At 40.7% G+C, this 27,210-nt stretch overlaps 2 protein-coding genes across 2 annotated transcripts; one reads left to right on the top strand and one right to left on the bottom strand.

Annotated features, from left to right (window-relative positions):
- Positions 1-2,430: 2,430 nt before the first annotated feature.
- Positions 2,431-16,847, bottom strand: CMC2 (C-X9-C motif containing 2). Its single transcript, XM_027646842.1, has 4 exons — positions 16,743-16,847; positions 10,862-10,998; positions 6,669-6,740; positions 2,431-4,726 (listed from the first exon to the last, which is right to left on the bottom strand). The coding sequence occupies exons 2-4, from the start codon at positions 10,940-10,942 to the stop codon at positions 4,652-4,654; spliced, it is 228 nt and encodes a 75-aa protein (XP_027502643.1). The 5' UTR covers positions 10,943-10,998; positions 16,743-16,847; the 3' UTR covers positions 2,431-4,651.
- Positions 16,848-16,955: 108 nt separating this feature from the next.
- CENPN (centromere protein N) lies at positions 16,956-26,087 on the top strand. Its single transcript, XM_027646841.1, has 11 exons — positions 16,956-17,066; positions 17,671-17,860; positions 18,961-19,006; positions 19,731-19,787; positions 20,215-20,291; positions 21,789-21,965; positions 22,668-22,769; positions 23,327-23,384; positions 23,772-23,884; positions 24,483-24,606; positions 24,895-26,087. The coding sequence occupies exons 2-11, from the start codon at positions 17,690-17,692 to the stop codon at positions 25,008-25,010; spliced, it is 1,041 nt and encodes a 346-aa protein (XP_027502642.1). The 5' UTR covers positions 16,956-17,066; positions 17,671-17,689; the 3' UTR covers positions 25,011-26,087.
- The last annotated feature ends 1,123 nt before the right edge of the window (positions 26,088-27,210 follow it).

The raw sequence follows: 27,210 nt of genomic DNA, 5'->3' as shown, positions 1-27,210 counted from the left end.
GGATGAGGGGAGCGGGGTGAGGGTAATGGGGTGAGGAGTGAGGGTAATGGGGTGAGGGGAGCGGGGCGAGGGATGAGGGGAGGACTGGTCGGGCCGGGCCCGCAGAGCCTGGCGGCATTCCCGGCGGCTGCCAGGCGGCGAGTGGAGCCGGCGCTGCCGGCCGCGCTGATCCCGCAGCGCTGGCGGCTCGCCCCGGAGCGGCCCCGGGAGGCAGCTCCGTGCCCGCCGCCGTCCCGGTCTGGGCACGGTCACGTCCGGTGTCTGTGGGCTGGCAGGTCTGCCAGGGCTCGGGAAGAACACTGAAACATTCCCAGTGTTCTTCCTGGCAGGCTGTAAGGAAGGGTTTTCCAGCCGCAGTCAGCGCTGGCAGGGTGGCACGGCCGGAGCGCGGCCCCTTCGGCTCAGCGCAGTCAAACTAGTCAAGCCCAGGCTGCTGGCAGGAAAGGTCAGGAATACTTTTCAGTGACAGATTTTCTAAAAATTAGACCGCTGATGTCATGCAAACAGAACACGTCCTCTGTACCCCGTGCTCTCAGCACCTCAGTGTTGGGGATGTCATGGCCATATCAGCGTTCCCATGGGTCAGAGACACTATCCACATTCCTTACGGCTTTTGACGCTTTTGCCAAGGTAAAACAAATCTCCAGGTTCTGGGTGGCTGATGGCTGCACTGGGGATGAGTTCTGTCAAGCCAGCAGTAACATCTTTCCAGATAATCAATGTCCCAAAAGATTTTTCTGCTCAGTCACCTTTTTGAATTGTGGTTTCTAGGGGTCTACATAAAACCCCAATAAAAGTCTGACTGGTTAAAGCTCCATATCAAAGTTTGCAGCCCTTAAAATGTCACCAAATAGCTCAAAAGAGTAATTTTAAAGCGTAGTGGTTCACAAGAGCCATTTTTAGGCTAACTATATATTTTGTTCCCATTGATAAATTTTCTGCTACACATCAATTGAAAAAGGTTTGGGGAACCCAATGTGAATTTAGTATTCACTTAAAAGTTTTTATTAGTAGACCTTCCTGTACCACGAGGCAGATTCTGCTGATGAGCAGCACAGTTACCACTGAGCCTGTAAACTAAACAATCTAATGGCACCACTAAGATTTGCTGATACTCCATTTTAGTCAATGTTAATAAAATTGAACGTGTAACTTAAGTTACAGCCGTAAAATGCTTTATGTTCCTCAAGTAGAGAATCCACTTTGCTCAAGCACAAGTGTTAACAATTAATTTTTAACTATCACATTCTGGTATCATAGTTTTCTTGTTCATGTCCTTTTAGGTATTCCACAGAAATGTGTTTTCAGTTACATCAGAAAGATTTTGTATTAGAAGTCAGGCATTCTTTTGAAGCACGGGCAGTGCCAAATTAAGAACTGCCTGACTGTTGAATGTGGTGTAAAGCTTCAGCAAAGTGCTTAACACACCAGAAATATTCATTACAATGATTCCCAGTTAGGGTAGGAATAACTAACTTCCCAGCTGCATATTTTAGAAATAGTTATTCACATTGGTCATTCCTGTGGAGTGTGCACCACGACTACATCTCTTACGGGGTCTTTTTGAGTACAGTCTGACACTCAAGAAGTTCTGCACGCCCAGAAAATTCACAATTAGCTCATCTCTGTGTTGGTGAGCAACTACCCAACTGTTTGAATTACCAGTGTGTCAGCTGGGAATCAGATGGGGAAAAGGAAGTGGCCACAACACTCCCAGGATTACAGTTCTCACCCAAATTGTACAGCCAGCTCAACTGAATCAAGGCTTTACTGCAAAGTCTAGAAAGTACACAGTCTTTATCTGCACAAAGGACATAATTCCTCAAGGGTGTTACCAGCTGAAGAGGAGCAGGGAAAGAAAAATGGTACATTCATAATATATCAACACTCAGCATTGCAGCTCAACAGCAACAGCAGATTCAAGTGCTGTTGTAGAAAGAACACCAGAGCAAGGACCAGCCCTGCTGCTCTGACACCATGTGCTGTTATTCAGCACAATATCTTTCCTTCTACTAAAAAATAAATAAAAAATAAAACTAAAAAGAAGGAATACAAGATGTCCTCATTTAGTTTTCCACCAAGAGAAAGTACACAAGCAATAGTGTTACCAGGTATTTCTGGTAAAGCTGGAGGGATTTGCTGGACAGTTATCACACCTTTGCTCTGTACTCCTGTCCACATATCCTTGACTTTTATGGTGCTTCAGGATGGAAAATCCTCACTGCTGTGGCCGGGCCTGGATCAGAGCTGCCATTTGCCCTTTTAGTTTCTCCCTTCTTCACTTTCCCATGTGAAATGTCCATGAGCTTCTCACACGCAGCACAACACAAAACCACACCAAATTTCTTTTTCTCTTCTCTCTCAAACATGCTCTTTTCAGAAGCAACAATAGGGGAAATACTCCTACAGACAAATGACATTACAATACAGTTCCTCCAAAGTCTTCATAGATAAAGTTTATTTCAGCCAAGGCATCCCCCCTCACCACTCAGCTCACTTTAGAAAACAAGAAAAAACCACATTTACCATTTCACCTTTTCCCCTTTCTCTGTCAGAGAAAGCATAAATATTATTGCACCAGTGTTCCTCCACTTCAAGATCAAATTAGCAACATAAACTCTCTCAAACAAAAGGAACAAAACCCCCAGCAATCAATGGGCACTCTCATCTCACACCACTAGTGGGCAATTAGCAAAGAGAAACAGAAGGATGAACAAGATCACACTTTCACTAAGTAAACAAAGCTTATCTGTAAAATAGAATTATTGCTAAATGTAGTTCAAAGTATCAATAGAAATTGTGTGTTCCATTTGGTCTTTCATTCACTAAGCACATTGATCTTTGAAAGCACGATTCTGACTAATGAGCTGTGTTAAGTGGCTCTCGGATTTTTTGTTTTGTTGCTGTGTGAAAGATCGGGGCTCACAGAAGCTGATGAAAGAAACAAAAGCTTCAGCGCTTCTGCTCTCAGATGTCAGCCTCTCAACCTAATCTCTGGAACAATTCTCAGTTTATTTATTTACTTAAAGACTACAAATCCTATTTCAGAGCTTGCCTGAAGTAGGCTGCGTCATCTCAAAGGGAAGAAGAATCAGGGATGCAGAGTTCCCAAATGGGGGGGGTCTCTATAAAATACTCTTTAAAAATAGCAATAAAGGCTGCAGCACTTCCAGCCATTCACACATTAAATCAAACAGTGCATCATTTACTTGTTCTAAGAAAGCAAAAAGCACATGAAGTTGCAGAAACAATTGCTTCAGCTTTTCTTGGAACTTTCACTGAAAACAGTTGTGGTTATGTTTCACCAATTTAACTGGGTCCATCCAGGTATTGAAAACTAAATACAATAATTCACATTTCAAAAGAGATCACAAAATACAGTTTTCTTCCAAAACTAGGGGCATGTACCACTTTCAAGATCGAGTTTCAACAATGGTTCTTCCAACAAACCATACAGCTCGCTGCAGAATAGGCACCCTTTTTTCAAAAGGTTTCAAGACACTTTGTGTATTTGGCTGAATAAAATTAATTTTTTTTAAAACCAGTCTTTTGTTGCTTGGCAGAACAGAGGTGTTATTTAAAAGTAAGGTGAATGCAGCAGACACACAGAGAAGCAGCAGCTCCACCACAGGACAAGTCAGTGAATGTTTGTGAAATCTGAATTCAGTGACTTGTTGAAGACTCTCTGCAGTCTGATGGCAAATAAAGAGCTTAAGAGGCAACTTGAGAACACAATATGAGTTTTCCTGCCCACCTGAAAGGCAAGTTACACTTCCTTTCACTCCAGTGTCGGCTTTTCTTCAACTGCAACAGTCATAACTTCACCTTTGTACCAGGGAATATGGAAGAGCTGTTTAGCTTGTATTTCTGGCAGTGCTCCTCTTCAAAAAAAAAAATCACTCAGCACACATTGATTGCGCTCAACAAAAATCAAGGGGAAGCTTTGTAAATCCCTGGAAATGTTCCACTCGGAGTCTCCAAAGCCGCTTGCTCTGGGAATGATGAACAAATTGTCTTACAACAGCCCACACTGTACACACGGTTGGCAGGGAGGGTTTTTAATCTCCTCAGCTGAAGACAGTAGTTGCATCCTTTTAGCTCCAATAAAAATACTAGAACTCCAATTATTCCTTGATAGGAAATTTCCAATTTCAAGCCGCATCTGTTTAAAATTTCCTTTTCCTAATCCATCCGAGAACTGTTATCACAAGGCTGCAAAGAGCCACCGAAGGAGTCATTCAGTGTTTTGCAATGAAAAACAAACACAAAAAAAAACCCCACACAAAACCCAAGAAACGAGGGAGAAACTGCAAAACACGAGGAATGAAATGCAATCCAGCACAAACTGGGGAACACAGCAGCCTTGAATACACAGCACTCCACACACCCCAATTCCTCATTAACAATCATAAAACTACCCCAGAACAAAGACTTGCCACTGTAGTTTTCTGTTAGAGGTCAAAAATTAAGTTGTGAGCGACCTATTATATTTATTTATTTCCACGCTGGTTGCCTTGCTGGGAATGAGTGTGTAGCAGGTGCATTTATATTTTTAACCCTTTCCCAAAGCACTGGTGATGGAACAGAAGTATTCTGTCAACTTGGAAGTGACTGTCCCCGTGGAGCTGCAGCTGCCCAGCCCCAGTCCCGCTCACTGCTCTGGGCTCCTGTGAGCATCAATGACCCTCTGTCGTTTCACCCGGTTCATGGCCCTGTTTTCTTCATACTGCAAGGCAGAGAAGGAAATGAATACATCAGCTGCCATCATTAGACAGACATGTCAAATATAAAAGTGTAGAGAGAGTTCATTACCCAGGAACAGAAACAATATATGCAACTGATGCATTAGACAGACAGCTCTTGTTGATATCTATGTAGAGGTTCGGTTTTACTTTGAAGTTTACATTTACTCCATTAAAATACACGTTTCCAAGTTTGAGGTTATTAAGCTAAAGAGTGTTAGAACATTTTAATAAAGGAGATTCAGTTAATCTTAAGAAGGAACTTAATTATACAGCGATTTTACATCTGACACTTCACACGTGGACTGGGCAAAAAGTTGCCCTGGTGCTACTTTAGAGCACAGGTCAGGCACTTTTCCTCTTAAAATACTGATTAATGTGTGTCTGCCTTCTGAAGCATGGATTTGTCATCACAGACTTGGCCTACTTTTGATCCTGGACATCAATTAAACACACAGATAAAGAGTATACCAAGATGAAAGGAACAAAGGCAAATTTGGGTTGAATGAGGGTAAGGCATTTGGGGGGGTTTTTTTTAATGGTTTAAACAAGAAGCACAACAGAGACAGGGCTCCAGGATTCCACTTCAAATGGAAAATGGAATTAAGAAAGCTTTCACAGTTTAGATATATGTGTAAGACCACCATGCTTTCAAGTCTGCCCCTGCACTAGCAGAAGCTTGAAGAGCCTTTCTTTCATTGCAACCAAAAAGGAAACATTTTCATGGCTAAAAGAAATGAAAAATTAAAAATCAATGCACGACTTGATATATATTTCATGAGAAGCAAATTATTCTTGTCCTTAAGTTAGAGCATATATTTGTTCAATTTTTTAATAACCAGTATGATGACTAAAACCCAAGAAACCCACAAATGCCCAATTCTCTATATAATGTAATAAACTACTAAGGAAATTGATTTTGGAAAGGATTTGCAGTTTTTCATCCATTATACTGATTGGTCCATAACTGAGATAATGACCTGAAACATTACTTAACATTTACAGAATGCTTAACTTTTTCCCATGCCAATATTTAATTTTTCAATAACTCACCCATGATTTTATGTAGAATGAGAACAATGGCTCTTTAAAAGCTACATTTACAAAGCTACATTCAATACTTGTGAACAGCCTTTCAGGGGCTTCCTAGTAATGGCATATCAATGTAGCCACATTTTAAGAAGGCAGACAAATATACTCATCAAGAACCCCCTTAATGTAAAGGTTTCAATGGAAGAAAAATAAGATTGATAAGATTACAGGGAAAGAAACTTTTTCACAATTGTGAAATTTATGCCAAAATCAGAAAGTGCAATTTCAAGTTAAGAGGTGTGTGAAAAGTTCATTTCTGCATTCTGTCATATAGGCTGACAACCATGAATGTAAAGATCAGTTGACACTCTTCTGAAAACCTGCCCATTAAGACAGTAAATCCACTTAAACTCCTGGAATCTTCATTCTTTCATATCTGCAGACGTAGTACAGGCAGTATTTTCATCCAGGGTCTAACTCAGCAACTCATTAAGTATTTTCAGTCAGTACAAGTGACTTCAGTTGTAAATGTTACTCATACAGAAGTGACCATTACTGCTTCATATCCTACTTTGTGCAAATACCACTACTAAAAAAAAAAAAATTCAGAAAAAGCTCAGAAGCAATCTGTGAAGTGGCAGTTCCTGTCTGCAGCATTTGTTTTGGTGAAACATGTGTTTGCCTATTTTTGCGTATCAAAAAATACACCACTCCATTTGCCAAAGCCAGATCTTTTTTATTTGACAAATTTATCAAAAGAAGTTTAAATTTGGTCTCAAATGCCCACACCAGAACGTGGTTGCTTTTACTCATTTCTGCTACTTCGTAAAAAGCAGTTCCAGCTCTGTCCTGTTTTGTACTAAACATTAAACTCACTGTATATTTGTTTCTTACCTCTTTTCTTAAGCATTTCCTCATCTCACGGTCAATGTCGTTGCAATGGCCAAAAAATTTCAAGATGTTGTGCTGATGAGTTAGGGAGAAAAACAAAATGACAGTTCAAAGGTTTCTTCCTCTGAAGCTCTAAATTTCTTGCATTTTTCAACGTATCCTGGTCTTCTTTTCCTTTCCTTTTTTTGTGAAAAGAGATGCTTGGTAACTTTTTCCCTGAGTAGCCAGAAATTCAGAGCTAATCCTGACCCTCACTTGAGCCACCCCCACCTTGGTGAAGGTTGAAGGTACTCCCCATTTTGTACAACCAGGCTAAACAAGGGCACCTAAGCTCAAACTATTAAGTCTAAATGTAAAACATACATTTTATGGATCTAGAAGTCAGTCTCACAACTCTCACTCACACTGCCTTGAATAATGGACCAAAAATAAATATTCTGAACTCTAGGTTGTGATAAAAAAGCAACGTCCTCCCTGCTTTAGTTTTTATTATTTTTTCATGACTAGGGAGTCAAAGGATTCCCTGCTCCATCACCCCAACCACATGAGGAATGTGGTGTTGTTCCAGAAATTGCAGGCCTTGGGCTTAATTGACTGAAACATTAGAATCAGTATAAAAAATGGGAGATTAAATTTCTCCAGATCACGAGGTTAATAAATAAGATGCAATTACCACCTTTATGACGCAGCCCAACTGTGGGCCTTACACATATTTAAGTGTTCCTTAGTTTCTGAAAAACTGCAGGCTTTGTCCTCCTGGGCATTCCCAGCTATCCTGATGATAGCCACCATAAAAATCTGTCCTCCTATGAAGGATTTCCTGAAGCAGTTCCATATTATCAGCCATCAAATCACTCCCAGAATTCCTGCTTCTAGGGCTGCTCTCTCAGAGGGATGCTTCCTGCCATGCCACAGAATTTCATGATGGAATTTGGCAGCAGAGCAGCCCAGTGATTGAGAAGATCTGAAGGAGTGGAGGTTTCAGTAGATGTTTGCAGCTACACAATCAGTGGAGACAACTCAGCCAATCTTGTCCACAAGTAATGAATTTTAAAAAAGATTCAGGAAGAACAAACCAGATGAGAATGAAATCACTTTTGTATTTCAGGGGAGACCTCCCTGCATTTCCACAGCTGAGGAGCAGCTGCTGGATTTCTACAGGGGATACAGGAACACTGGTAAGGATTTAAACAGGGCCAAGATTTCAGCCAATAGAACATGACTGGAAGCAGGAGTGGGTTAATAAAGATTATGACAAACACTTAACTATAGCAGTGCTATAATTAGCTTGTTTACACCTCTCTGCTTTAGAAAGGGCATCAGGTGACTCTGAAGCAGTTGAGTGAAATAAATGGTCACTTCACTGCACACTGATCTGGCTTTTACAACATTTTCATTTCAGCTAATACAGATTTAATTTTGTATTCTGCTCCCACACCTGCATGTTAAACCTCAAGGTGAATGCTCACATTTCAAGCCAACTCCACTCTGACTATGCAGCAGTTTCATCTCTGTTTATTTAACCAGATTCCTAAGATGTCACTTCTTGGCTCAGATTATGAGGGGAAAAAAAAAGAATCAGTTTCTCAAAAATAGTTATTACACCTATTACAGTGATACAATTGCAAGACAATATGCATTTCTTTCAGCTCCCACCTGTAAAAATTAAGTCTATTTAAAGCACATACTTGGCAACAGAGTGGAGTTATTAAAAAATCAAAATAGTGACATCAAATAGGAATCCCATTAACCTCTCCTCACTAGATGCAAAACCTGATACACAGGGCAGGTTCTAGATTAGGAATAAAGTAAATCAAATTGACTGTTGTGAAAATACACATACAGGATACCCAATTAAAAAAATAACACATTTCATCCCTCAGGGATAGTAATTTAAATGGTAGATGAAGGTTCCTAGGACATGTTGGCATTGTAAGGAAACAGAAGTAGTCACCAATAACTCATTAAGATCACTGAGTTCAGATTTCAGTGACTTCAATTTAAAAAGAATATTTCAGTACATTCCCCTTGAATTTCAGATGAAAAACTATTGCTTCCTTTCAAGTGAGTGTGAAAGGAGCCATCCTCACCCTTCCTGTTCTGAGACTGCCAGCACAAATATCCCCTCACAGCTGAGCACAACACTGACAAAAGTAATTCCTCTTCATGTAAAGACCAACTTCAAACAAAACCAAGAGAATCTAATCCTGTGCAGGGCTATTGTTGCTACTCCTGGTCCCTTCAGAAGCCAAACTGGCAATAGATTCCTTGGAAACACTTGCTGCCAAGGAACTCAAGTGCACCTATTAGTTCTGTTCCCAAGGCAGGCTAATAAGCTACATTATACAGCAAGCTCCTGACACTTGTATCTTGACATGCACTTAAAGCAAAAAAACCCCAACCCCAAACAACAAAACAGTCAACCATTAATTTTCAAGTAGTAAATCAATATTGCTGCTCTCCTAGTCAAGGCACAGAAAGCCCACCTAAGTATGTACCAAAAAGCAGGACCAATGTGAATGTATTTTCTTTCCTGATTGGATTTTTCATGATCGTGAAAAAATAATTACAACATTTTAATTTTATATACTGCCTATTATTTATATTATTTACTGCCTCCTCTTAACTGATGATCATTTTATTTGGCAATCTTTTTGATCCTATAGTAGTTAATGTACAAGAAGAGTCTTCTCACTGAATTCCAGCTACTGAACACTTTTACTACACTACAACATTAATGTTACCAAACAAAAAAAATCAACTAAAAAAGGAAAGAAAGTCTCTACAATCTCTCAAATTACTGAAAGCATTTTTAGGCAAATCAAAATTTTTGAACTCAAAAATAAAAAAACAAAAAAGCATAACTCCTACATTTAATACAACTTTTAGCCTTAAAGCTCAGAGATGTTCTGTACAGGAGCACTGGAAGGTACCACCTGTGAGATGGAATCAACAGATTCCAGCATGTCCAGGGTTCAAGATTCTGCACTACAAGTGCCAACAAAAACAAATTAAATGCTGCCAAAGGAAACCACCACAGCACACTCACTGCAGGTGAATTTTAGTTGCTCTGCTCCCTTCATTGTTGTAATTTAGGAATCATAAAGTGTGGTGCTGGAAAAGCTTTTTAATATGTTGCTTTAGCTACTTTAAAATCTTGCAACAATGTTGTTATGCCTCTTTCACGTAAAAGATCCCTCACATTTTGTGTATTATCAGCCTTGTTTTTCATTCTGTAATGACTTTTGAAAAGAAAAAATTACAATTCTACTCAAAACAGTAAAGCTAACATATGTATTGTCTTAGAATTTATGGATAACTGCATTAGAAAAAATTATCAACATTGTATCTGAACATAGAGGTGAAAATATTTTAGATTGTGTGTGAATCACTGTTCACATTCATAGTCAACACTTAAAATACAGTTTTGCCTCAGTAGCAACTGTGAAATTTAACTTTGGCATGCACTAATACAACAAGGTATCTGTCCAGAACATCCATTTAGAGTATACTGGGAAAATAACTGACACCACTGCAGTAATGCTGCAGAAAGCTTTCATTGCTGGGGATGAGTTTTCTACATCTACAGATTTACTGCAGAGCAGAGCTTAAAAGAAGAGCCTTTTAAACCAGTGAGATGAAGATTCCATCACCTTGAAGCGACGAAGAGCCTTGAAGACAATTTAGCATCTCCAATCCTTGGGTAGGTGCCTCTGAAGAAGATGGAAGTCAAACAGTAATTCCCAATTAGCTCTCCAGGCACTGAGTGTCAGGCACGTTGGGATCCCCAGCAACACATCTGCTTCCAACAGACTGAACCCAGGGACAGCTGGAATATGGAAATGCCACGACCACACAAAAACAGGGCATTTGAAGCTGCTTTTATTATTGTTTTTTTTGAGGGGCACACAGTACTAAAAGGTGCAGAAGTTATTTCAGCCCTTAAAATAGGTCCCTGCGTATCGAGCTGGAGCACAGGAAATGTTAAGGTATGTTGTATTTCCTAAAGAAATCACTGGCAAGATTTTACACACAGTCATCAGCTCTCTCTTCAGTGAAAACACACCAGCTGCATTTCATGGCTGCTCTGCCTAGGGAAGGGTTTGCTCTCTGGGATCATGTAATATTCTCACTAATTTATCTGACACTCATTTCCCCAGCCCACCCACTCTTTTTCTCTGCTCAGCACTCCTTACCTCCTCGTGACACTTCTTGAGCAGACTGATAATTAGGTTACACTCTTCAGTGTGCAGATGAGGAGACAGGTCTGGATGCATCTTTAGTTAGGGATGATTTCAGTAGCACAAGGACAAGAATCCCAGAAACTTTCCACCTGCCAACATTAAAATGTGAAAGTATAACCAGAAAGCTCGATTTAACACGTATTATCAGCGGTATCTTAACAAAATATATTTTAGATCAAAATGCAGCTTAATATGTATAATTTATATTACAGGGTTAAAGTTATTAAACCCAGCACATGTCTGAGCTTCTACACAGCCCAAATTTTAACAGTTTAGAAGTTTATAATCTTGGTTATGATGGGTGGACACAAGCACACTGGTGGGATTTTCATTTTCAGGGACACTCTAGCAGCATGAATCTTTCTTGAATTGCAGATTATCTTTTCACCATCCTACTTCAGTTTTCTGCTTTCTCACTTTAACAAAGTGAAGTGTATGGGATTTTCTTTCTACCTTCTACAAAGTTGAAGTAGAACAGGAAGCACAATGCAATTTCATTACAGCACTCTGAGAACTGGCACCATTTTTAGTTATCTACAGGCTTTTTAATAAGTCCTAACCAAACACTGGTGATGCTTTAAAAACCAAAACTTCACCAAAAAAGAGTAATGATTCTTTTTTTTAATTATGCACAATTGGAATGTCCCTTCTTGCAACTCCATGTTGTTGCCTCTTGCTCTTTCACTGTTCTCCTTTAAAAAGCAGCTGGATTTGGCTTCTACATGAATCCCTCAGCTGGTGGAAGGAAGCCTTCAGGTTGCCCTCAAGTCTCTCTGGAACACCAAAGCAGCCTCGCTCCTTGAACCTCATCCCATCCATCAGCTGCTCCACACTCCCAACCCTCTTAGTTTCCTCTTTGCTGGATTTGGGTTTTATCATCTCTCTTAGACTGCAGGGCCAGAGAGAACACAGTATTTCAGACATGGCCTCAGCACTGCCAAGGAGAGGGGAATAATAACTGCCCTTGATGTGCCAGCAATGCTTCTGCCCCAGCCCAGGGAGCCACAGGCCTTGGCTGCTGCAAGGCTGCTCTGCTAAATCAGGTTTTACCTTCACATCAGCCAGGACCCCCAGGTCCTTTCCTGCAGGATTCTGTGGGGCAGGAGCAAATTTCATTCTAGAAATAAAATTTTATATTGCCTCCCACTGAGGAAAAAAAAATAATCCCCAGAAGTAATGTTAAAGTTCTTTTGTTGAAGAGGATGAAAGTGTCACATGGTAGCAGCTGAAATAAAGTGACATCTTTCCTGTGGAAAATCACTGCACCAGGGAGGGGAGGAGGAAAGTCCAGTTCATACCAGGACAGATGGGCAAAATTCTACTTGTATGGTCCATGCTGCCACTGAATTAAAGAGATGCCTGTTTGTTTGTTTACTAAGTATTTTGTCATTCCCTCTTCTCCCAAGGAGATCACCTTTGCAGCTGCAACACATCAGGCAAACACCACTACAGCTTGTATTAAACAGCCATCACTGCCTCAAAGCTCCAGCTGAACAGACCAGACAAATACAAGTAGCCAGTGGTCAGATTTTACAATTGCAAAATGCCCACATTCAGCTGCAGTGCTGGCAGCAATAATCCACACTGCTATTTTTAGGATGCTCTAGGAATACATTCAGCTTGAAGAGGTACATACACTAAGGTACCCAGTACTTCCCATCATGTGCTCAGCTTCACAAGAGTTAGATTCCCAAAAGCAAACTAAATTTTAAAATTCCAAACATTTCAAAGCCTCTTGAGAACCACGAGAATGTGTTCCACATAATGTTGTGAACACATGTAGTGATTTCTTCCAAAAATCTTCCCCCACACTATCTGAAAGTCTAATATTACACCACCCTTACTCTTAGCACAAAAGTTGTTGGAGACTGCACAAGTTGCTTCAGCATTCTACCTGACAAATTAACAAATGAACCTTTGGAAATATGACAGCAGGAGCACGACTGGAACAGCAAAGTGATTAAGAACCCTGCTGTGTTATTGCCACCAGCTTTTGATTGCATGCCACACAAAGTCAATACGTTTTAAATTTATCAGTGGAGGTTTTTGATAGCACTGGAGTTAGTGCTCCCTTGGGAGGGTGACCTGCTCAGCGGTTGTGCTTCACTGTAACACGTGTGAACCCAGATGATCATTAAACCTCTTCATCATTCAGCCTCCGGCTGCGCTTCCTGAACGCGCCACCCGAGGGGGGTGTGCGGGAGGGACAAAGCAGGAGCAGCGGCCCGGTGAAACCGGGAACCGGGAAGTCAAACGGAGCACTCCAAGGAAAGACTCGTTATTTCTAAACCAAGGTGAACGATCGCTGCCATCGGTTACAAAAGTCTTCTCAGATGATGGGTGAAAGCCAGCCGTGTCACAAACACGGGGAGGTGTCCACTGCAGCAATTAAAACCTTCTACCAGCTCAAAAAGCATTTTCCAATGGCACCTCAAGTAGGACAGATCTACAAATCAAAGGTCCCAGCTGTCACACCAGTTCATAGATCAGCATTCCCGAAATTCTCAAATAACACTCAATATCAGAATCTTTCGAGTTCCATCACCAGACCTGGCACTCAGTTCATGGAGGCTACATGGAATAAAGTAACAGAACATCTTATGGTGCTCGTGGAAGCCTTCCCTGGGGCCTTTAGGGACTTGTAAAGTTATGACAGAGCAGTGTCATCAGTGCTCAGTCCTAAACTGATGTTTAGGAATGTCACATTAGGCAGTGATCTGCAGGTGATCACAGGAGGCTCAGAGGGGAATGACTCTGACAAACCAAAGAGTTTCAAGAGAAGCAACAATGTGTATGAGGAAAGGACAGGATAAGCCATTGCTTTCTTGAGCTTCTTTTTAATTATATTCCAACATAAACCAGAATCTTTCTAAAAAAATCAAAAGCCTAAACTTAGCAATTCTCTGACAATGACACTGAACTGCCAATACTAATATTTTTGTTCTGAAAAATTATGAGATAATTCCTTGCATAAATAATCTTGGACACTAAGGATATCAAATGGCTTAAGATTTCCTAATAGGAATCAACACATAAATTATCAAGAAGTGATACTCATCCCTAATCTAAAAGTTGATCTGTACACGTGTTCAGCACATTAAATGTTTAATATTAATGTGCAAAAGGAACCTACATATATCACAAAGTTCAATTAAAACCACAAAGGCCAAGCAAGTGGGCAGAAACCAAAGGCTGTCCCAAAGGAGCAGGCAAAGAACTCTGGAGGCATTTCATTCACACTCCTGTTAGACACCAAAATTTAGGATCAAGTGTTTGTTTCTCTCCATGGGCCAGTTTCTCCTCCTGACCTCCTCAAGGCAAAGAGCAGCAAAAGGACCTGGCCACATGTTGAAAGAAGGGATTTGGTACATTGCTGCTTCTTCCCAAAATGAATTATGAGGTCAGCATGTCAGGAATCCACAGGAGTTCCTTGCTTTTCCTGGAATCTCCCATAAATGTGAACTAACCAGTTCCCTGATCCAGAAGGAAAACTAAATTAGGTTGCCTTAGTGTTGCTGATCAGCCTAATGCTTAATATTTCCATGCTTGAGGGGTCACCATGAAAAAAAAGGGTTAAATCCAGGCAATTGTTTCCATATGATGCTTTTTCCATATTTCACTTAAACATGTCTTCTAAGACTACTTTTTAAGCCAAGTTTTGGTTATTTCATTTAAAAAGAACACAACAGTCATTTTTTTCAACTTTCTACTGTCAATGTTAAAAAAAACCAAAACAAAACCAACATGAATTCACATATTGCCCAGAAAAATGACTTAAGGCAAAACGCAAATCCTTGTTTACCAACCCCGAGGATGAAAAATTGCACCTGAGCACCTCCCCTGCTGATCATTGAGCTCCTTAACCAGAAACGCAGAACTCTGCTTTCCACAGAACACAAAACATTTGCTGCAAACGCTCAAATAACACCCACCAGGCGGCAGCAGAACCGAGCAAAGCAGAACACGACTTGCAGCAGGGAAGGGTGAACAAACCTGTAATTCCTCTAAAGAGGAGCTCTCCACGTTTAACGTTTACTTTTGCACTTCATGTCACTGTGTAACTCGAGTAAGACCAAACATTCGGGGTCTTAAATGCTCAGTTATTTAGTATTGTTCTGTTTGGCATTGGAAAAAAATACTTACAATCCAAACAACTCAGTTTACTCAAATCATTAACGTTTTCTGTGAGATTGAACAAAGTTTTAGCATAAAAAAAAGGATTCAGCTCCACACCCGACGGTATCGTTCCTGTCACTTCAGCAGAACTTCTGCGTTCCCACTGTCACCTTTTATACACAAAGTATTTTTGGTGACAAGTTTCGAATACTTGGATCAGTCACTCAGTGCAGTGAGAAATCACAGCTGGTGCACAGGATCTCAGAACACAAGGGAACTCTTGAATAAACCACTTTTAGCCAAGTCTTACACAAATTAGTCATAACCTCTTGAATTTCAGTCTCTGAAACTAGTCACTAGTTTCCCAACATTATGTCCCCCATTCTGGTAAGTAATTTAGAAATGTATCTGTCAAGACTTGTAAATAGCAAGGAAATACAAAAGGGGTCAATTATATTTACTTTAAATATTTTTAATTATGTAGAACACATTTACTTTCCCTGAACCTAAAAACCAGTATTTTTTAAAAACTCTGATAAATGAGGTTCATGCCACTTTCTGCCAACATTTCAACATCCCTGACAGCAGCAGAATGAGCTCACCTGCTACTTTTAGTAATAAATATCTGATAAAACTACATCATACCTGATTTCACATCTAGTAAAGCAATAAGGTGTTAGTCCTAATGAATAAAGCAGGTTGAACACCAACTTGAATATCAACTAACTTCTACAGTTCTATTTCTAATACAAAGGACTGAGTAAAGCACAAGAAGGCATTTTCATTTCCTGGCAGTTATTTAAGGTTGTATTCACACAACAAACATCAGCATAGTTACAGGACAATTAGTGGAATATTTTTATTACGACATACAGCCAGTACCACTGCACAATATAACACTGTATCAAAGATTACTGAAGCTGTCTCTTCCTATTCCTGCTATGCCTACAAAGACAACAATATGCAGTCAAGAACGACGAGACCAAGCCAGCATAAAAGGAAAGCATTCTCCAGTGGGAGGTGTCCCTGTCCATGGCAGGGGGTTGGAATGAGATGATCTCTAAGGTCCCTTCCATTGCAAACCATTCTAGGATTCCAGAAGGACGAGGTGCTGTCACCCAGTTCCCGTTCTCCCTGCTGATCTTGTACTTTGGCTGCATCCACCAGACCAGGCTTCATTTCATCTCTATTTCACGAATTTCCCAAAGCTCACTATAACCCCAGTGCTGCCAGCAGAATCTCCTGGCTTACTGTAAAGCTGCTAGGGAAAAGAAGGGAGCAAGAGGATCACACTTCCCTGCTGGAAAACACAGGCTCTGACCCCTCGAGCAGCCAGACCCCCTGACGAAAGGTAGAAAGAAAGTACACACTGTCCAAGTGACACGGCTGTGCCAAGGGGTGGGTGCGAGGGGCCGGGACACCCGCTCTGTTACCAGGGTAAGGCGGGGGGTCCCCCCGAACCTGCGCTGTCCGCAGCTCCTCACTGCTCCCGGGAGGCCTTCACAGAGCGGCGGGACACACGCGGACACACGGACACCCGCACAGCAGCTGACGGCAGCCACAGCGGCGAGACCTCAGAGCTGCCCTCCCAGAGCTCTCCCTGCGCCCCGCGGGAAGACGCGCGGCGAGCGGAGGGTCCCAGAACCCGGACTCCCAAGGTCAGGCGGTGGGGAGCGAAGAACGTGACAGGGGGCGGAAGGAGGGTTTCCCTACACACCTTCTTTTCCCTCAGGGTTCCCTGAGGCCCGGCCCGAGGCCGCCCCTCGCTCTCTGCCCGGGGCGCGGGGCGGGCGCGGTGTCTCGGGCGGCCGCGGCCGGAAGCCGCCTCAGCCGGGAGGGCGCGCGCGGCTCCGGGGCGGGAGGCGCTGTGATTGGGCGGCGGGGGCCCGGCGCGGGCTCTGATTGGCCGGTTCGAAAGGCGGGCGGCGGGCGGGAACGTTGGGCCGCTCGGTTCCGCTGCTCCGCTCGCCTCGGGACTCTGCGCGCCCGTGCTCGCTGTCTGAGGGCATTTATCGGACCGGACAGGCGGGAACGACCCTGGGTGAGACCCAACGCCCCGTCCCTCGACTCGCACCAGGCCTCGGGCAGGGAGGGGAACTTCTGAGGGCGGGAGTGAGGGCACTTGGTTTGCTCAGAGGAGGGAACTCATCGCGGTTTGCAGCTTCCTCGTGAGGGGCAGAGGAGGGGCAGGTACCGATCTCTGCCCTGTGGGGACCAGTGACAGACCCGAGGGAATGGCTGGAGCTGCGTCAGGAGAAGTTTAGGTTGGATATAAGGCAAGGTTCTTCCCCCAGAGGGTGGCCCGGCACTGAACAGGCTCCCCAGGGCAGTGGGCACAGCACCAACCCTGACAGAGCTCAAGGAGAGTTTGGACAACGCTCTCGGGCACTTGGTACGAGCTAGACTCGATGAGCTTTGTGGGTCCTTTCCAGCTCAGAATATTCTATGCTTCAGTGATTCTATGAAAGTTATTGCAGAAGGGTTTTAACTCGCTGTTGTTGGTGTCTAAGTCTCTGGTAGTGCCACGTTTAGGGCTGACACCAAAGTGTTGCCAGTCGTGCCGAGGTGCAGCTTTGGGCACCTTCAAAGGGAGCGAATCCCCTGAGCCTGCCCCTGCCTTGCTCTTAACTTCCTTGACCTTTCAGCTTTCCAGGTGGCTCCATCATGGATGAAACTGTGGCTGAGTATATCCGCAGAACTGTGCTAAAAATCCCACGGGATGAAATCAAGATGATGCTGCAGAAATGGGACTTTCTCTCTGAGGCACAGCTGCAGACTGTCAACTTCCATCAGATAAAGGATAACATTTCCCAAGAAGTTGTTCAACTCTGTGAGGTAAATCCTCTCCTTTGGGGGCTGTCAGTGACAGAGAGGATGCATATTGAAGCACCATCGAAAAAAAATTAATCTTTGGCCCTAAAACAGCATCAAATGGCAGTTTGTAGTCTGTAAAATGCAAACCTGAACTGGGAATATCATCAGTTTTGTCTGGTTTATAGGAGTGTAGAACTGCCCCATACTAAGTATGAAAATACATGTTTTGAGCTCTAAATGACACAAGTTAGATAAAAGCTCAGTATGTTGAATCTTTAAAAAATGGGCATGTTTCTAAGTTGTAAAATAAAGGCTCATTGCACAGGCCTCATTTAAATCTATTTTGTATGGGTAATGACAGCAGTGGTTTATATCTTTTAGACTTTTCAGATTTGTTTGAAAAATTTCCTTGGCTAGAATTACTTCCATTCAGTGTACTATAACCAAAAAATTTATCTGATCTAACTCTGATTTTGGTGCACCAAGAATCTTTATATATACCAGGAGTCTTTATAAATAATATCATAACTGAGATACAATTATTACTGATATCTCTTGAATTCTATAGCTTTTTGTATCCTTCCCTTTGAATTTCATCCTCAGAGGTTAATTACCTGGAGCGTAGATCAAACTAAAGGAAAGAAGCCATGAAGTTATTCTCCTGAGATGGCAAATGTCATATTTTAAAATAGCATTTGTTTCTGAAACATTTGTATCTGTAACAAGTTGTGTTGTGAAGTTTCTCAAAAATCTTTTCACGCTGTAAAGGTTAAATAATGAGAAACCAAGTATGTTAAAATTCAGTGAAATACTAGTCAGTGTTGCATTATGTCACAAATGCCCATTAGTTATTTTTTTAATTGCTTGTACATCATACCATGTTCTTGCTGCTTCTGCAGAGGAACACTTCAACCTTGCTGAAACAGTTTTCATTGCTGATTTCTCAAAACTCTGTTGTGTGCACCCTGGGACCAGGTGTGGTGTCTTTGAGGAGAGTGTAGGTGCTGGGGGCTCCAGTGCAATGGAATTTAAACTGCCAACACTGACATTTTTCATATGCTAAGCAGTGTGATTGAGCATTCTGGACCTGCAGTTCACCAATACACTGTTGTTCTTTCTAGGAAAATTCTGCAGACATAAAGCAAGCAGCTGTTCTAGACATAATTTGTAAGTAAAAAATTAATTAAAATAGCCTTTTTTTTTTTTTTAGTAACTTGATAATGCCCCTAATTACATAGTGATTACTGGGGGCAGTACAGATGCACTTGGTGTGAGCAGATCACATTTTAGATGAATCTTATTGGAGGTGACCTTGCTTAAAAAAAGTTCAAAATCAACAAAAGCATTTTTGCTGTTTCTGAGGTCTCAATGGATGTAAACTGTTGTAACCCACATCCAGCAAACAGTTATAAATAAAGGTTTGTCTCTAGTGTGCACCAAACCCTAAAGGCAGTAATTCCATGTCCCACAGGAAATGACAAAGGCAAAACTGTCAGCAAATACTCCAGCTGGAACTCTTCACTCCAGTATTAATTCACAGCTTGATTATATAACAATAGTTTAAATCTCAGGGTTTCTTTTAACAGTCTACACATCTTACATTTGGGTTTGGTCACTTTGGGTGAAACCTTTCCTTAAACATTGACCCTCAGAGATGCCCTTTGTTGGCTGCTCACTGAGTTACAAAAGAACTTCCCATCTCTGCTAGTAAAAAAACTGTTTTAATGTTTGCTGTGAATGGTAATTTAAGAATGCTGAATAAATTATATTCCATTATCAGAAGTAATCTTTTTTAAAGTATCCTGCCTGTAAGAGTATTGTAAAATTCTTTGTTCCTCCAATTACTTATTGACAATACATTGTGTTATTGAGCAATTCCTATCTTTCTTAGACAACCACATCTACCAAAACAAAAGAATGTGGAGTGTTTACCAGATGAGAAGAACAGGTAAAATCTCTTTCCTTGTTTCCTTTCCTTCCTTCCCACAGTTCTCAGCAACTTAGTGCTGTGCTGCCTCGTATCCTACATTTTAAATATAAATATAGTCTCATATGGATTTCTTCTGTAGAGATATTTTGAACATTTTACTGCAGTCTAGTATGGATTTTTCAATGGAGATACCTTTAATGTTTTTAGAATACTTTCTGTTAACTTCTCAAGCAATTATTAGAAATTAGTGACTACTAATTAAATATTAACCTTTTCTCTATATAGCAATAATGAAGGTCAGACTTAACCTACATTTGGTATAAGGTTATGCAACTTCAGCTTTTTCTGCTTAATTTTCTTTCAGCAAAACTAAAAACATCTCTGAACTAGTTCTTTCACAGACAATTCTTACTTCTGGGTTGACTTTTTTTCCTCATGTTAACAGGAGAAGAAGTGGAATACTTTGACTTAACAGATTTCAAAAAGAAATTTAAAAGGAGACTTCAGTCAGCCTTGAAAAACGTAAGAATAAACCCATTCTGAGTTTTGTTACACAGCTCTGGTGTCACTAGGTTGTTTTCATAACCTTTCCTCACAGTTTGTGTCCAAAATTAAGTGGAATTATTCATTTGGGAATGGTAGGAACTGCATATGAAATAGGAAAAATGTATTGTGTGTCTGTTGTAGCAACTTCACAATTATGCTGGAGGGAAATAAAATGTGAGTTTGTCTTAAAGTGGGACTGACTTCAAGGAAAGCAGCATGGTGGTGTCTTCTTATCAAATCTTTGCTGTATTTGAGTGCACACCTTGCCTCAGTAAGTTGATATTTCTTTGCCTGTTCCTCAGTAACAACACACAGTAAAAATCTTAAACAGCATAGAGGGAGCTTGGAGTAGCCATTAAGCAGGACAAAAGAGTTCAGCTATAATTTAGATTAGTAACAACATTGTATTCATTTCCTTTCAGTTGTGGTTTTGAAATGGCATTTTGTGATGGCTGTGAGAACTTGGCTCTGGAATTTCTGCACAAAATGGCTGAAAAAACACTGTTAACAGCAAGAAGCAGTTTCTAGACTGCAGAAGTGAACATGCTAAGGGCGAAATTGGAAGGGAATACTCTCATTTCACTTTTTTACTAAGCAATTTGCAGAAGCCTTTTCTTCCTTTAGTTCACAGGTTTCATTTAGGCAAGGTAATAGAAAATGCCTCTGGCTAATTCCCTGTGACACTCCCTGACACTCAGTGCATTCCCACTGACAACAAACACAAATCAGGCTCACAGCCAATCATCTGCAGCTCACCTCACTCTCTCAGAAGAAAAGCTTGCAATATTTTTGTTTTTAAAAAAGAAAGTTTCTCAAAACCCTCGAGAAGTATTGTTGGCCCAGCAATTTCAACAGTTGATGCCCCTAGTTGTGCCTCAGTCAAAAAGTGAGTTGTTGTTTGGTTTGTTTGTTTTTAAAGGAAGTTTTTCCACTCCCAAGTCGCCCAGCTTGAGTCAAGGTAAAAAGAAGTAAACAAGGAGCATATCTACGAGAATAGGAAAGGGAATCTTCAGACTTTTGATTGTGTATTCTTGACCAGTGATAAATATTATATTGGGGTCTAAAATCACAAGCTGATTAACAGTTTAGTTTCTCCAAAAATGGACATATTGGAATTATTGCCACTAAGCCTCCATCTAAACAGACATCTTTGTGTGTTGTTATTTTCCCAAAGGAGAAATCGAGGGGTTTGTAATAAGCTGGTTTTATTTTCACCCTTCACAAGAAAACGTATATTGACAGGAAGAAAAGTAATATTAGAGTTCCAAAGGTGATTCTTCTTTTTATCCCAGTTTGTGAGGTTATTGTTTTTCAGTGGAAATTTGATTGCAATCCAACCCCTGCCCACACTTAGTGGGTTTTGTTTCTTATTCAAGCAGCGGTGTACTAAATGATGGTTGGGGCTAAGGGAGAAGAAAATCTTTATGGCCACCGAAATGTGATGGTAAATCAAAGCTTTTCTTTTTCTCTCAGGTCACCATCACCTTCAGGGAATATGAGGATAATGCCATCTGGATTAGGGTTGCCTGGGGAACCCCACACAGACAACCCAACCAGTACAAGCCCAGCTATGTCGTGTACCACTCCCAGACTCCCTACGTCTTCATTTCGGCCTCGGTGCTCAAGAGCAACTTGCCTCTGCTGTGCCAGGTACACAACAAAGCTGCTCAGAGCCTGACTTCACCACAGCCATGGACAGCTAGGGTTGTGTTAGCTTTCAAGAGGATGGGTACAGATTCCTCACTTAACATAATTTACTAAATTACTTCTTTTTTGGTTTTCTCCCTGGTGATAAAAAGGGGGCAAAAGCCGAAGCTTTGGATTGGTGCAGCGTGAATAAATTCAGTTCACTGGGATTTCTACTGATCCTGAATTGTTCTAATTCCTTAGCACAGTGTAAGGCAGTATTTGATTAAATTGTCTCATAGAAGTTGAAGAATATTACATCAACAGGGTTAAGTTGAAGAACTAAACATATTAGCTCATCAGGGAACGCTCTTCATTAGTTTTAAAACATCTTTTCTGTTAACTTGTGATCAGTGTTGGTAGTCTTTCCTCTATTTAGCAAACTTCTGCAGTAGTAATCAAAATATTTTATTATTCTGTTTGTTTATTTTTCATCTGATAAGGCTATGGGGTTTATCTTGTTCATCCTGTGAATGCTTTTAAATATTAACCTGAGCTTAATAACAGTCTATGCAACATTTTTGCAGATATGAGAATCCTGCTGGTTAAAGGGCAGTTGCTTGAAACAAAAACATCACAATGTCTAAAAATACTATATTTTTGACATGTTATAAGCACAGTGGTGATTAAGAATGATGTTAAAACAACTTCAATTTTTATTTAAAGGCCCTGATTGTTGCTTCCAATTACCATGAGATCCGTGAAATGGAGCTTCGAAGTCATTCTTTAGACTCCCTTAAAGATATTGTGTTTAAGAGATATAGCCAGGTGAGCCACTTCACAAGTAAATCCTAAGATAAGTCTTGCTTTTTGTTTCAGGCCTAGTTCTCACCCCTTAGAAGGGGGGAAAATTCACCTTTTCCAAGAGACCATCAAGTTAAAATAATATTGAACTACTGAGGTGGACAGCCTTTCTTGAAGGTAAAATTACAATGGGGGTGTGATCACTTGGTATCCCACCTGCTCTTCATTATTTTTTATTCCTGATGGCTAAACTCAGGCTAAAAATTATATGAGCAATTCAGTTCTAGGATTTTTTGGCACCATTTCCTAGGCTTCTGAGAGCCATAAGTTGAAGGCTGTTAAAATGGATACTTAGTCTGCTTGTCCATGTAAAACTTTTAAATAGGGAACTGTTATCAAATATCATAGGACAGGCATTTTTTTTCCTCAAAATTAGATTGGCTTTCTGACTTTTAGTACTGGTCAAAAATTGGAAGAATACTCACTTTGAGAATGAGAAGTAAAAAGAAATCTCTAAAGTTCTTTTCAGCTACAGCTTCTAAAAGTGGAAGTGAACTATTTTTTTTTCTCTCTCCGTTTAGAACTTCCAAACTTATTGTCCAAAACCTGTACAAGGAAGGACTGTAGAACCAGAAAGTGGTATGTATATTTGAAATGTCATTCCTGCTGCCTTGGGAAATGAGATTCATGATAGGAAGTTTACATATGTTACATTCCCACTACATTATCCATTCCCTGTTCCATAATACTGGCTGCACTGGGAGGGGTCAGTATTTCCCCTTGGCTGGCACTGAACACAGGAAACCAAAACCACTCAGTGCCCAGTATCTCACATTAGCTTGTGCTTTTCTCTTGGTAACCACTGAAAATGTTAAGTGATAGAAACAACTACCTTATGAAAAAAAGCTGGTGATGAATTTGTTGAAATTATTGTTTTCAAATTTTCACTGGAATAATCTGATCAGTGTTGCAGCAGCTGCCAAAGTTGTCTTTCTGTTTTCTCTTCCCTACTCTTTTGCCCTGCAGTGGATTTAAGGATAATTCATGAAAACAAAAGTGAGACAGAAAGAATCCAGAGACTGAACCAGGAAGTTTTTGGTACTGGTCCCCAACCAATACTCCAATCTGCACAATATAAGGTAATAAAAGCAACCAATTTGTTGGGGGTTTTTTTTATAATTTTCATGTCGTGGTAGTCAAGCTAAATTTCAAATTGAAGAAATACTATGCTTTTTTAAACTTTAAGGAGGACATTTTAACATAAATTAGTTAAAAGTCTCTCTAAGAAACAGATTGAGATTTGGTCAGTCTTAAGTCACGTTTCAGCCTCATGAACTCAGCATTTTGACTTGTTTTTGTAATAAATGTAGACTTGGACCAGCAGTGTGTTGGAGCAGGAGCAATGAGGGTTATTTGAAGCACATGCAAAGCTAATTCTCTGTATAACACCATAATTAACTTGAGTGATGCACAGGTTTTAGCTGATGATCAGGCATATTGGCAATTTTAAGAGATACTTAATGTTTTACAGTATTACTGAACAAGCTGCCTCTTCCTTTCAGCAGAAAACTGCCACGTGGTGGCACCCTCTGATTTTATTACAACATTCCCCCAGCTGCAATCACCTTCATTACAAATGAAGCCTTATTGCAGATCACATTTAAACGTTTAAATAATACCATATAAAGGAAATGTACTCATTGCTTATACTCCCTGGTTAAATTTTGTGTTTAACAGCTTGAGACAACGTTCAAAAGTAGTCCTGAAATGGATGTTTTGGATAAAAAAGAACCGTTCAGATGTCTGGTCAAGTTTTCTAGTCCACATCTTTTAGAATCACTGAAATCCTTGGCACCAGCAGGTAAGTGTTCCAACTCCATAAAATGGAGGGGAAATCCTGTTTAACATTTTTTTAAATTTAAATATCTTGCATAAGGGAGAAGCCTCATAATTTGTTTAGAAACAGATAGGGGTGTAGTAGAATAAAAACGTTACCACTTTAAAAACTTATATCTAACTACATAACAGTTTGTTCTTGAAATTACTAGTTTGTATGTGGACACTCAAGCTGTGGGTTTAGTTTTGTGGTTTAGTTTTATAACACTTGTGAAAGGTAAATAATGGTAATTATTTGTCTCTCTCTCTCCAGGTATGGCTGATGCACCACTTTCACCACTCCTTACATGTATAACACAGAAAGCTAGGAATTATTTTAGAATAAGAGAGAGAAAAGGTTTATTTCCAGACAGTTTTGTAAGCCCTTGATTTTAAACTGGTTTCTTAGAGAAAAATGTAATTTTGTTTTTTACTGCTCTTAATCTAAATCATCATAAACTTTAAAACAGACTTTAGGAAAAACAACTTATTCTTCAGTAACACCTTAAATTTTTTTCCAACTTATGGCTTCTTTGAATTATTCTCCCCACAGTTGTCTTTAACAGAAATCAGCCCTTTCCTTGACTAATAAAAAAAGTCAATTGTTTAAACAGAGATCGTGGTTATTCTAAATTTAAATGTAATGACTGCTCTTTAACTGTATTTTTAACAGTATTTGTGAAGTTAAAGCTCAGTGAAGGTGCAGTGACAGAGCTGTAGCTGCTCAGTTTGCTGTCAGAGCTGCAGGTGACTCTGAGATTGTTGGTGGCTCTTCTTATTGTGGCTCCAGTTCAGAATGTCCCATTCAGATGGGTGGCACTCCCTGTCTGCAGCTCAGGCAAGTTTTTATCTAAATAGGTGAAGTTTGTAGTCAAAGACCATTACAGGGCACAGGGAAGAAGGGACCCTTGGAATATAGATTCCAGTAAGAAGCTTCAGGGGATTTTAACTCAGTTTCAAAGACCTTCTCACCAAGGGCAACAGCAAATAACAAATACTTCAGAAGGAAAAATCTGGGTTTGGTATTAATGTCTTATGAAACTTTATCTTGGAGGAGTACAACGAAACAGGCAATATTTTCTTTAGACTGTTTCAATTAATATTTGATCCTTCTGAAATCCTTGCACGTTGCCTCTTTTCTGTGCTTGGGGACAAAGAGTGCAGGATCAAAATGGCAACAGTCACTAATGCAAACAGCTTTGCATTGGAGTTCTTTGGAGTTGGGAAACATTGGGAATGTACAGATAGTTGCTGCATTCTTTTTTTGAGATGGATTTGATCCCAAGATTCAGTTCTTGAGTACAAGTGTTTCTCTTTAATTCTTTTACCTGGACAGTTTTGTGTGTACTTCGTGTAATGTGGAATTTCCAATTCACTTTGGATACCTCAGTGCTCAGAGGCAGCCTTATTTTGAGAGGTTGTATGGGCATGGTTTTGTTTTCAAACTGTAAATAAACGTGTAAATTAAGTCTTTTTATAAAAGTTTGCTTGGCCTGACTTAGAAATACGACTTATCATATACTGATGTTTGGGTTGGTTTTTTCTCTATAACTCACACTTTAAAAGAGGTTAGTTTAGGACTATCTGCTAGTGATATGATTTTTAGGAATTCCACCTGATTTAAATCTTAGTTTGACAAAATCCTTCATGTTAGGATTCTGAAAGAATTCCAGGTTTTGTGTGATGGACATTGAGTTGGCTCTTACATGTCTCATTCACTCTCACAGAGCCTTCCAGGACTCAGGTCCATTAAGATTCCAGTGTGCATTTCACTCTCTGCTACTTGTTCTTCCTAATGCTCTCTCCCAAATAACTTAAATGCCTGAGATGACAATGATTTACCATAAAGTTCCCAAATGCTCTAAAACACTGTGAGTGCCTGGCCTACTGCCTGTGCTTGCCTCTTGTTTCTGGGAAAGGCAGGCTCCATCCCCTTTTTAACAACCAAAACACTGTATCCCTGATTTTCAGAGATATGTTTCATCTCTAACTTCCTGTAAGCAGGGATATTACAGGAACTGTGCAGCACTTCCAGGCAAGCAGGTGTGTATTTATTAATTGGTCAGAAAACACATCTGCAACTCCTGGGTTCCTTCTTGCTGAGCAGGTGTCCCCATGGAGAAGGTAAGGCAAAGGGGGAATGTGGAGACCAATTGGCTTCCTCACTCCAGCTGGTCTCTTCCAGTAAATTGGAAGTTTGGGGTTGGGCTAGATGACCTCTGTTCTGTGATGATCCCAAGCAGCAGAACCACATGCAGCTGTGGGGACAGGGACTGTGGGAGGGACACACAGCCTGGGAGCTCCATGTGTGGCATAACCCTTCCCCAATAAATGGTGCACATATTGTCCTTGACAAATTATAGAGGAAAAGCACAGTGTTGTGTCATTGGTTCCAACGTCAGTGAATCACAGGATACTCTGAGCGGGAGGGGACCCACAAAGATCAAAGTCCAACTCCTGGCCCTGCACAGGACATCCCCAAGAATCCCACCATGTGCCTCAGAGCATAGTCCAAGCTCTCCTTGAGCTCTGTCAGCCTTGGTGCTGTGCCCGCTGCCCTGAGGAGCCTGTTCAGTGCCCGACCACCCTC

Source organism: Corapipo altera, unplaced genomic scaffold, assembly GCF_003945725.1.
Source record: "Corapipo altera isolate COAL_440 unplaced genomic scaffold, ASM394572v1 62, whole genome shotgun sequence".
In the NCBI taxonomy this organism is placed as follows: Eukaryota; Metazoa; Chordata; class Aves; order Passeriformes; family Pipridae; genus Corapipo; species Corapipo altera.
The sequence above is the reverse complement of the archived record's forward strand: the minus strand, read 5'-3'. Positions and strand labels throughout refer to the sequence as shown.

Excerpts from the sequence above, each read along its gene's own strand:
- CENPN (XM_027646841.1), top strand. The coding sequence starts at position 17,690 with ATGGATGAAACTGTGGCTGAGTATATCCGCAGAACTGTGCTAAAAATC. Across the intron at positions 20,292-21,788 it reads TTCAGTCAGCCTTGAAAAAC|GTCACCATCACCTTCAGGGA; the intron begins GTAAGAATAAAC and ends TTTTTCTCTCAG. Across the intron at positions 22,770-23,326 it reads TGTTTAAGAGATATAGCCAG|AACTTCCAAACTTATTGTCC; the intron begins GTGAGCCACTTC and ends CTCTCCGTTTAG.
- CMC2 (XM_027646842.1), bottom strand. The coding sequence starts at position 10,942 with ATGCATCCAGACCTGTCTCCTCATCTGCACACTGAAGAGTGTAACCTA. Across the intron at positions 6,741-10,861 it reads TCAAGAAGTGTCACGAGGAG|CACAACATCTTGAAATTTTT; the intron begins GTAAGGAGTGCT and ends CTAACTCATCAG. Across the intron at positions 4,727-6,668 it reads GGAAATGCTTAAGAAAAGAG|TATGAAGAAAACAGGGCCAT; the intron begins GTAAGAAACAAA and ends TCTGCCTTGCAG.